Source organism: Phoenix dactylifera, chromosome 7, assembly GCF_051530095.1.
Source record: "Phoenix dactylifera cultivar Ajwa chromosome 7, Ajwa_hap1_PhDact_Kaust_v1.1, whole genome shotgun sequence".
Taxonomy (NCBI): Eukaryota; Viridiplantae; Streptophyta; class Magnoliopsida; order Arecales; family Arecaceae; genus Phoenix; species Phoenix dactylifera.
Window position 1 is genome coordinate 23,895,001 of NC_143196.1, and position 11,335 is coordinate 23,906,335.

At 37.9% G+C, this 11,335-nt stretch overlaps 2 protein-coding genes across 3 annotated transcripts in view; both read left to right on the forward strand.

Moving 5' to 3' along the window:
* Positions 1 to 6,816, forward strand: part of LOC149753187 (uncharacterized) — a 15,773-nt gene extending 8,957 nt beyond the window's left edge. Inside the window, exons 1-9 of one of the 2 annotated variants that reach the window (XM_089924346.1) lie at positions 1,632 to 1,866; positions 2,934 to 3,040; positions 4,530 to 4,706; positions 4,786 to 5,030; positions 5,147 to 5,350; positions 5,453 to 5,545; positions 5,635 to 5,736; positions 5,833 to 6,222; positions 6,330 to 6,816. In XM_089924346.1, the coding sequence (XP_089780472.1) occupies positions 4,538 to 4,706; positions 4,786 to 5,030; positions 5,147 to 5,350; positions 5,453 to 5,545; positions 5,635 to 5,736; positions 5,833 to 6,126 (1,107 nt within the window). In that variant the 5' untranslated portion in view covers positions 1,632 to 1,866; positions 2,934 to 3,040; positions 4,530 to 4,537 and the 3' untranslated portion in view covers positions 6,127 to 6,222; positions 6,330 to 6,816. Of the gene's footprint in view, positions 1 to 1,631; positions 1,867 to 2,933; positions 3,041 to 4,529; positions 4,707 to 4,785; positions 5,031 to 5,146; positions 5,351 to 5,452; positions 5,546 to 5,634; positions 5,737 to 5,832; positions 6,223 to 6,329 lie in introns of those variants that run through there. The other variant, XM_089924345.1, reaches the window with a different exon arrangement.
* A 1,576-nt stretch (positions 6,817 to 8,392) lies between these two features.
* On the forward strand, positions 8,393 to 11,039 carry LOC103696883 (patatin-like protein 2). The gene is made up of 6 exons (XM_008778606.6): positions 8,393 to 9,194; positions 9,294 to 9,475; positions 9,754 to 9,943; positions 10,054 to 10,215; positions 10,313 to 10,615; positions 10,722 to 11,039. Exons 1-6 carry the CDS (start codon positions 9,030 to 9,032, stop codon positions 10,956 to 10,958), a joined length of 1,239 nt encoding a protein of 412 aa, XP_008776828.5. The 5' UTR covers positions 8,393 to 9,029; the 3' UTR covers positions 10,959 to 11,039.
* Positions 11,040 to 11,335: the final 296 nt, after the last annotated feature.

The window sequence follows — 11,335 nt, forward strand, 5'->3', positions numbered from 1 at the left end:
ACAAGAGTAAGGGAGCATGCAATACATCCCGAAATGGACAGGCCAGCGCCATCTTAGTGGGCGTACATCTGGGTGCCTCATAGTTGACTAGAATAAGTTGACTAAAGGCCTTAGAATAAGTCGAGTTATTTCATCTCTTGGTTCACTGCCCATCATCAGAGATAGCCAAATTGGTTGCATCTGATTAATATATTCACTAAATGACGAAAAATTTCAAAAGATCGACCGCAGAGCATCCAAAAATATATCTTTCTAACAATATCCTACAGTATTCATCCTTCATCTAATTATTCCCACATCTACTGGATAAATTACAAGAGATCAGTTAAAGACCTCATAAACCCCAATCCAAATTACTTTGCATTAAGAAATAACGAAGAAAATGAGGGGAAAAAAATCCAATGATAAAGAATTATTTCCTGATGCCGGCCGATCAACGAGGTCAAAAAGAAAAATAGATTGAAAGGACCGGCAATATTGAAGAGCCTAGAGTGCATGACGGTGGATGTGGACCCTCCATTAAAAATGGATGGGTGGTTGCGAGTATATTTTTGATGGTCCATCACTTGGGTTCATGCTATTGTCAGATTTTGGATTTGCATATGGTCAAGTTTAAGAATGGCAATTGGAAGGGATACCACCGTTAATCCAAATCTAACTTATTTATAAAACAAATTAAAAGTTTATATTTAAATTATTTTTTTAATTAAATAGATAATCTGATACGATACACATAATCTATTTATTAAATAAATAAAACTAGATTAAATAATTTTTTAATAAATTAAATAAATTTAAATAGACTAAATAAGTTAAGCTGGTTAGATTAAATAGATTGAAAATAAATTAAGCTGTCTGGAGCATTTCGGACCTTTTGTTTTTCGATTCTGTTGGATATATTCGTACCTGTGATGTATAAAATGTCCACTTTAGCCAAGAAATAAAAATAAATAAATCAAGCAAGTTTAAAATAGATTAACTAGATTTAAAATAGATTAAGAAGATTTTAAACATATTAAATGAATCGGATAATGATCCGATTCAATTATTAAACAAATTAAAATAATTTAAACGAGTCAAGATCTATATCTAAATTCAATTTATTTACACTACAGTAAAATTAGAGAAAGCCGACCCATTTTTGCCGACGCTAGGAGAAAGCGTCGGCAAAATTTTCTACCGGGTCAACTTTTGCCGATGCTTATTAAGAGCGTCGGCAATTTAAAAGAATAGACGACGCTTAAATCCGTCGTCACAGCCCTCTAGCGAAATTGTTGCTGGAAGGAGTGGGAACTGGACCTAGAACAACGCTTTTAAGCGTCATTTTTTGCCCTTGGATAACACGATGCTTATAAGCGTCGAATATACCCGACGCGTGGAGCGTCGATCAAGGACGACGCTTATAAGCGTCGTCTAAGGGTAGAATCCCTCAAAACTCAGCGCCCGACCCCGATCGAACCCTCATTCTGCCCTGGCTACTTCCCCTATTTCTCCTCTCCGGCTTCCGTCTTCCTCCTCTCCGGCTTCCGTCTTCTTCCTCTCCGGCACGGCTCTAGTCAACCGTCTTCCTCCTCTCCGGTGCCGACCGTCGGATTCCAACCTCCTCTCCTCCTCCCTCCTCTTCGGCGCCGACCGACCAACCCCGACCTCTTCCACCTGAGGTATTTTTCTCCTCCTCCCTCTTCTCCCTCCTTCTCGCTTGTTCTCCTCCTTCTCCGCCTCTTCTTGTTCGTGTGTTCGTGGGTGTTTTTTTCTTTTTTTACAAATTCTCTAGCTTTGCCTCCGCCTGAGGATCTCCTCCTCCTCCCTCCTCTCTGGTGCCGTCCGAGCAGCCCTCAAACCTCGATCGAGCGGCAACCCTGATAAGTATGATCGTTGATGCACATTGAACAATTATTATTTTTTATTATTTTGTTGCTATTTGGCTAAGTTAAAAAATTGATTAATTCTACAATCTTTAGGAAGGGCTTGGGATTAATTTTCTAGGTCTGCAGATAAACCAGGCAGAGTCTAGGTGAATTTGGTCCCTTCATGCCAACTGAGAAAAAGCAGAAAATGCCCATATTGTTTAGGGAAGAAGGACTTATACTGTAGGATCCTGTGTATGAAGTCAAATTTAAATATGTATCTACCTTACGAGGACTTCAAGCTGTCCATAGAAAGTCATCAGATAACAATTTGGTTGTTTTGAAAGTTCAGATAGTATACGAAGCTTTATCTTGGAGTTTATCCTGTCCAAAAGGTTAATATGCGAGGAGGGGGGAGAAGTTAAATTTGTTTGATGATTCAAGTAAGTGACAGAATCATGACCAGAATATGGTAAAATATGAGTAAAATGGAGGATATCATTAGTGTTTTTTTTTCATTAGCTGTGATAAACTTTTTCATTACTGAATGATACTAATAAGACCTAGTGGAAAGTTATGTTTCTGATGATGGTGGTCTCCATGCATTAGACTTATAGTTACCTGTGACCTACCCTTTCCTTTCCTAGTTGATCTTAGAAAACTTTGGTTGGCTAGAAACCTAGCCAAATATGAGGGGACTAAGTGGACTTCTATGGACTCTAGCCAGTCACAAGGTTCTCATTAGTGGTTTTTTTGCTGTGATATACTTTTTCACTACTGAATGATACCAATAAGACCTAGAGAAAAGTTACAATATCAATAAAGTAACCGATCTAGCTGATACATCCTTTAGATCAAGAAAGTTTGTTGTCTTATATCATGTTCCTTAGTAAACATTCAGATCACATGATATTGGGTTTCTTTCAAATCGCAGTAATAAGATTCTTTACCTTTTTAATATTGATTTGTGACACATGCTCTTTTCCTTGACATTGATAGTGGATATTATCATTTCACCAAGATATTATTTTCTTCCCTTTCTTGCTAAATTCATCTCAGTGTGCTTGATTTGGTGACTTATTGCAGCTTGGTCAAAGGACAGCAAACGTTCTAAAACATCTCTTTCCAGTACCTAAACCAAATTCCAAACGCATAATCACTTTTGCTAATCGGAGTGATTACATCTCATTCAGGTTGGTGCTTCTGCAGTTATCTCATGTTATATTGATTCTACAGGAAAAGAAAAGTTACGACACCAAAAGGAAATATTCGGACATGCTAAAGTTACCTGGCATATTGGAAGTGTCAGCACTTGGACTGGTGTATGCTTTAGAAGTACATTCTGAGATTCTGTGCTTGCTGGTTTTTTGACTGTTCTCCCATATTTTGTTGTGTCCTAGTGCTTAAAGGAGTTGGTGCTCCGTAGATTCTAAGGTTTGAATTTTTGGCTATCTGTGGAAATTAAATACTCACCATGTACTGGACAATTTGGTTACTCAGCCTACTTCAACTACCTCTATAAGGTCACACTTATGATTCTGAAAAGATTTACTGCTAATATGAGGTGGTAATTACTCGTGCTTCTTGCTTACAAGAAAACACGTTTAGTTTCATCTATGTAGACATTAGGTGAGATGTATGCTTTTATGTTTTCTTTAACTCATTCTGTCTCTTTATTATGATTTGGTCAACCATAACTTAGGTTAAATAAAGTCCGTTTTGTTCACTTTTTTCATGAGTGAAAGAAAGGATATCCAAGTACAGGATATCTAGGTTCAGTGAGTTCATACAGATCTTACTTTGTTATGTATGATGCAGTTGTGCACTTCATAATGGTTTTTCTGAAAAATCTAGTGATTACTTCCTCTTACCCATCAAACTTTGTTGGATACATCAAAGAACCCCTGCCTTATGGTTATTTTTGTTGATTCTCTCTCTCTCCTCCCCTCATTCATATTGTAGCATCCCTTCTTATCTTATTGTCTTTACCTCCCTACATCTTCTTTTTTGGGTCTGGACCTCTTTCTTTAACTGTATTTCTATCTTCATTTTATTATCTTATTTCTGCATCCTGTAACTTTTTATCTGAATCTTATTTTAAAATAGTTCTTTGTCCTCATTATTTGATGTATGTTCCTTCAATAATGATTTATGTATCCAACAATCCTACAATGATTATATAAGTGTCCATCAAATTTAGATCTGATTAGAACATGTAGCCGAGGGGCAGATCTGGCTTTCTTCTATCGTGGCATTTTTTTCTTCTTATTAAATAAATAAAAGTGTACTTTTCTTTTTAAAATTGAAAACTGGAATTCCTTTTTTATGATTGAGTATAATTATTGTTTCTTGTCTTGTTATGTTTAAATACTAGGAATTAGGTTTATTTTGAAATTAATAGGACTTATGGAAGCTTGAACATGAAGCACAATATATTATTTGATGCTATTTTAGATTTATGATCAAGTTTAAGCTTCCATCTTCAAAACATCAATTGAATTCTGGAGATATAATATCTGGAAAGCTACTAGTTCGATCAAATTTGATAGGTGATTTAGTTTGCACGCAAGTCAAGATAGAAATTAGATAAAATCATATTGGAATTTTGTTCAATCAATATACTAAGCAGCAATGCATGGACTTCAATATAGATGTATATTGATTCTTTTTTTTGCATACCAGGTAACAATATGCCCCGAGGGAGACGATTTAGAGATGTGGAGTTCCAGCATTCTCAGGTGGGATCTACTTCTGATCAGTCCTTGCAGTCCCAGCAGCCATGTGAGCACCAGCAGCACGAGTCAGGATCTCAGCGCGAGCCTCCTGCTGATTGTCCGGAGGATGAGCTCCGGATCCAAGGTAATTTGATTTAAAGTTCATATTTTATGTTCATATTTGTCTTCAACTTCTTAAGATATATTTTATTTAATTTTAATAGATGGACAAGGGACGGTGAGGACGAGACGGGGACCCACTCAAGCAAAGGATGTGTGGAAGCTTCCTCCGGATGAGAAGATCATCATCCGATGCAACGAATTGGGGCAGCCCATCAATAGAGCTGGAAGTCTACTATCAAGCTTTTTAGGATCGGTTGCACGCAAGGGTCAGCTGTGTCCGCTCAACTATACGAAGTGGAATGACATGCTTCCTTCGTATAAGGTTGAGCTTCTTAGACTTATACAGGTAATGAATTGAATTTATTCTTTTTAATTTGACACCTCCTGTATATTAATTTGCTTAGTATCATAATTTTATTTTTGAGGTTTAATATTATTATAACATTCTGAATCTTGTTGTAGGGTAAGTTTGTACTCCCTCCAGAGAGCCATGATTGGGTGCTAAAGTCCCTCAATCGCAAATGGAAAGAATATAAAGCAAAATTGAAGACGGACTTCAAGCGCGAGGGTATGACAGAGGAGGAGGTTGCTCGTGTGACTCCTCCTGATGTATACCCTCAGCAGTGGAGGGAGCTTGTTCATTACTGGTTTTCTGAAAGAGGACAGGTCACGTATATTGTTTCAATATCTTATATTATCTTTATTATTAATATAGATTGCAAATATATACATTGAATCATATTATACTGTGTGCTTTTATTTTGGCAGACATGTTCTAATATTGGTAGAGCTGCACGAGCATCTCAAGCAGTTCCTCACACTTCAGGCTCGAAGAGTTATGCGAGACGTAGAAATGAATTCGTAAGTTCTTTTGAAACTATTTGAAACTCTACTAACATGTAGCACGTATCATGATATATAGTTTGCCAATATACTTTCTGTATGTGTAGATAGTAGAGCATGGAAGGGAGCCTGGTGAGGTGGAGTTTTATAAGATGACCCATACTCACCGAGATGGCAGCTTTGTCCGGGACGAGTCGAGAGATATAGTTGTACGTATTCATTTTTTATTTGTTCACAATTTTTTTATTAATTTTACTTCTTTTAAAATATTAATGTGACTGTTTTTTTTTTTGAGAGAGATATAGGAAAGAGCTACAACTCTTATTTCAGAGCGCGTTGGGGAGTCATCATCATCCGACGCGGCCAGTCGCGTCGAGGCTCAGGTCTATGCCGAATTGATGGGCCCAGAACGTTATAGTCGCGTGAGGGGTTACGGTGTCGGAGTTACCCCCTCTCAGCTGTCTGCAGTGAGCCGATATACCCAAGATGCCAGACAAGGTACTAGCACTGCAGAGGTTTGTAGTTTGAAGACGGAGATGGCACAGATAAAGCAGTCATATGACAAGGATAGAGGAGATGAGGCAGAGTCATATGACTGATATGGCGGAGTTGAAGCAGAGCCAAGAGTTGAAGATACAATCTTTGCAGGATCAGCTTGACCATTTTCATCTTTTTTGCAGAGATTTGCTTCTCCGGTACATAACTAAATCTATTTGAATATTTTATGTAATTATAATTTATTCTTGTATGAGCGTGATGACTTTCGTATTTTTAGTTTCTAAAGTATTTTTTTTTCTTGTAGGTTACTGATACTTCATCTACTCATAGAGATGATGATGCCGTCGACCCTTGATACATCGTAGATTGTGTACTTAGGAATTTGAGATGTATGTTTTTAGAATGTTTTTGAAGTATAATGTAATCAAATATGATAATATGAATATTTTGAATGAAAAGTTCTTGTTTGTGACGTGTATTTTGTCGTAATGTGTTTTTGTTTAATTACGGAATGGTGAGGAAATGAAGGAGTTTCAAGTGCAATGGGAGCCCCTGAAGGTTGGTAAGTTGAACAAGTGTTCGACAGAGGGTGACCTTGCGGCGAATGATCTAAAGTTATGCCTCTCCATTCATTTATCTGTGAATTTTACTTTTGCTACCAATCTTTGGATTGTAAATATAACTCTCAGACATTAGGTATAGATGTTTTATACAGCGAACTTTTTATAGCTGTAGAGATGATGCCTGGGCTATGAAGAATCAATTCTTTCTTGTGTTATTGAAACGTGAAACTCTACTATGCTCACAGATTCATGAGGGAAAATATGAGTTTGGTAAATTGGTGGAGCACTTGTAGACCTTCTACCTCATTTGACATCTATAAAGCCATTGAAAAATGGTAGGTTTATCGCCAGGAAGTGTAGAACTACTTGCTCAACTATTCATTTGCTTATGAACTATCTGAAACCATTTACATATCCTCTGAATACTGAACTACTTTGGATTTATCATCCGAACTCCAACTATATGTTGCTTTATTTATTTAGCGCTCTTGTTTATGATGAGAATATCTGCTGGATGTTTGGATGTTGTTAGCTGTGTTCAAAAGATTTATGTTGATTGTCTCCCAGAAGACTAGCTTGCATAGCTATCAATATAATGGATTTTGTGGTAGTGATTGGAATGTGTGGCATTACTGTAAAAGATTGTATTTTTCAAACTGGAATTTGGAGCTACGGCCCTACATTATTCAGGAAGTCAGCTGGGGGTACTTGCTTCCTTGCTCCATCTACATAGTGAATGTTTAATTGTGAGCGCAGTCAAATCAGGAAGGGTATTTTTCATATTAGGTGCATAATTTGTCATTGAATGCCTTGCTGTTTTTCTGTTCATTTAATCTTTGAGGTGTCGAGGAATAATAGTCTCACATCGGGTTGGTTAGGTTAAAAACTCGTGGTGCTTGCATAATTTTAGATTTATCCATCTAAATGTCCGGATTTTTAGATATAATTTCGACATGATATTGGAGCCCACGAATATCTTTCAGGTTCTATATGTGAGAGGGAGCATTGAGGAGTAATAATTTTACATCGGATAAGCTTAAGAACTTTTGTGGTGCTTATATTTCGTGGTGCTTAAATAGGATTTTAGTATAGATATTGTTATTGGACAGTTCTGGTCGAAGTTTCCTTCATGAGGCATGAACATGTTTTAACAGCTTGGGCAAACTTGAACAAGCAAGTTCTTGAGATAAACAAGAAGCTGAAAGGAGGCCTGAGCAGCTTAATACATGGCTTGGATCACCTCATTTAAAAAAAATTGCTATTGCCGACGCTTTTAATCGTCGGAAGCACCTAGTGGCACAGCACCTGGCACGCCTTTACCGATGCTTTACAGCGTCGGTCGAGAAGCATAAGCCGACGCTTTTAAGCGTCGGCCTAGTTCAAGAGAAACCACCCGTTTTAAGCGTCGGTCCAAGTTCGCCAACGCTACTAAGCGTCGGTTACCTCGTAAACGAACGACGCTTAAAAGCGTCGGCATAGATCCACGACGCTTTCTCGACGCGTCGGCCTAAATCGAGCCCACGCCCACCTGCCCGACGTCTTACCCACGCTTTGCGGAGCGTTGGAGGATCTACCGACGCTTTTACAAAAAAAAGCGCCGGAAGATATCATTTCTTTTGTAGTGTTAATAAACAAATGTAGACCGATTGATTCATTTATAATCGAAATAGATTTACATCAAATATAAATTTATTTAAAATATATTGTCCTCGGATCATAAATTCCCATCTTTAGTCAACTTTCTGATTTTTTTTTTTTTAAATCTACAGGCTTCTCGAAGAACTAGCATGGGAAGAACATTAATTGTTTAACCGTTTTCTACCAAAGAAAATAAAAAATTGCTTGACCCTTTCTAATTTTCTGTGTCCCTTGATACGTTCAAACCAGTAACTCTGATCCGTAGGGGAAGCCATGCATTTATGAGCCTTTGCTTTTGGTATTTGAATGATTCGTCTTGACGCCATCATATTATAATCTGACCGCGTGGCATTAATTATTATAAACTTAGTGGAGTCACACTAAAAAATAATAAATAATTTTTTTTAGAACAAAAACGTGGAAACAGCTTAAGGGAGGGATTTGCGGCAGCCTCCAATACTAATGGGTTGCTGTTACGTATTAGCATCATAAATCAGCCCTACATGGACCCGGTCCGGTCTAAGCATCATGCCTAGATTATCCGCGTCGTCTGACTCAGTTCTTTCTGGCATTTCTTGGACTATTTCCTTCGCCTGTTTACCATATTCTTGGATCAACTGATTTCAACTGTCACCTTTTCCTCTCCTTTCTTGCCTATAAATACTTCGAGAAATGGGTTCTTCATCATATGATAACTGAAGCTATTGAGCATTCCTTAGTTCCCCATCCTGAATTGCACAAACCAAACTTTGTTTTAAGTCCTGAATTCACTAGGCCTCGGTATTACAACTAGCCAAAGCCTCATGGGTTCCCACAGCTTGAGCCTTTCAACTGTCAGCAATGGCACCGCCACGCCAAGGTCTCCTCCTTCCCTTGGAAGGATGGTTACAGTGCTAAGCATAGATGGTGGGGGAGTGAGAGGCATCATCCCTGGAACTATCCTTGCCTTCCTCGAATCCAAGCTTCAGGTAGGACAATCCTATTCCATTCATTAGATAAAAAAATTCTGTAGCTATAGTTGCAATGTTCTTCCTCGGAAAGCAACAATAACATGCGTTTGGCTGCAGGAGCTTGATGGAGAGGATGTGAGAATTGCAGATTACTTTGATGTTGTTGCTGGAACAAGCACTGGTGGGTTGGTGACCGCCATGCTCGCTGCTCCAGATGAGAATAATCGTCCTCTCTTCGCAGCGAAGGAAATCAATGACTTCTACCTTGAAAATTGTCCAAAGATTTTTCCTAAGAATGGGTAAGGATGGGGAGACACAGTCCAAACTCTTTAAACATACTGAATTTAGAGATGTAGAGAAGTGGTTCTAGTCATACTTAAGCATAGAGCCACAACAAAAAAAGAGACCAGTTTTGATTTGCCCCTGAAACTCCAGACTGAGATACATGCACATGTTTATAGGTCAAAAATTAAAGAGCGAGGCAATTAAGGACTTGAATGAAAATTTGTATGATTTCTCTATGACAAGAATTTATAGATGCCTTCTTATATTAGCTTCATGATGCATCTCCGTGCAGCAATGGAATTTTGGGATCAGTGAAGAGCTTATTGGGTAGCATCGCGGGACCAAAGTACGATGGCAAGTATCTACACTCCAAAGTCAAGCAATTGCTTGGTGGGATTAGGCTCCATCAGACTTTAACAAATATAGTTATTCCCACTTTTGACATCAAGCTTCTCCAGCCTACCATCTTCTCCACCTTTGAGGTACTATTTTTCCCCCACCTGAAAAAACTATTTAAATTTGGCATGAACTCTCTTTCTTCCTCTTGATACAAAGCTTAAAGTTAATTTTACCTTTCTCCCTTTTTCTACAGACTAAGAAGGAAGTTTCAAAGGATGCTCTTCTGTCAGATATATGCATAAGTACTTCTGCGGCCCCGACATATCTTCCTGCACACTATTTTCAAACCAAAGACTTCAACAGGAAGTCCCGAAGCTTTAATCTCATTGACGGAGGGATTGCTGCAAATAATCCAGTAAGTCATCTCATGCATGAACACCATTTCAATTCTTAATTTCAGCAGAAGAAAAACTAATGCTTCGATTATAATCATCTTAAATGACTGGGAACAGACATTATTGGCCTTGAATGAAGTTACGAAAGAAAGTTTCAAACAAAATGATGACTTCTTTCCAATTAAGCCAGCCGACTATGGAAAATTTCTGGTTCTCTCTTTGGGGACTGGATCAGCCAAGCAAGAAAAGAAATTTAACGCATCCATGGCGTCCAAGTGGGGTGTGCTTGGATGGCTATACAACAGTGGCATGACACCATTGATTGATAGTTTTAGTCAAGCTAGTTCTGATATGGTGGACATCCATGCCTCCGTCATATTCCAAGCATTGCATTGTGAGAGCAACTACCTTCGGATACAGGTAAATAACAACATTCAAGCAACTAAAAGGAATATATTAAAGGAATTTCATTTTAAGTGACTTATTGATCTGATGGATGCGATTGAACTATTTGGTCGGTTTGTAGGATGATACTTTGATTGGCGACACGGCATCTGTAGATGTATCTTCCAAGGAGAATTTGTTGAAGCTTGTTCAAATTGGCAAAGAACTGCTAAAGAAACCAGTATCGAGGGTGAACTTAGAATCTGGCATGTATGAAGCAGTACAAATGGCAGGGACAAATGAAGAAGAACTCATCCGTTTCGCCAAGATGCTTTCTAGTGAAAGACAACTCAGGCTTGGGAAGATGCATTTGAATTGACAATATCGGCAGGGTGCCAAACCAAGAGATCGTGAATTAATTATCTCCAGCTATGCAATGCAACTATTCTTTTATTCTTTATTTTCTGGTACAAAATGTTTTTTGTTCTTTTATTATGAGCAGTGGCATTTCTAAAAATAGTGATCTTTAAATAACATTGTTGTGCTAAAAGACTGGGATATAATCTGTTTTATTTGTTATATATATATATATATGTGTGTGTGTGTGTATGAGTGTGATTTCTTTATTTTAATAAAAGAATTGTATCTAATTGCTTATCCAAATAAAGAGAGATCGTATACTTGCATCTATTGCTCAAGAAGACCTTTCCTTAAGTCGATGAATTAATGATAAGTGAAACTTCTACTGAGATAAAG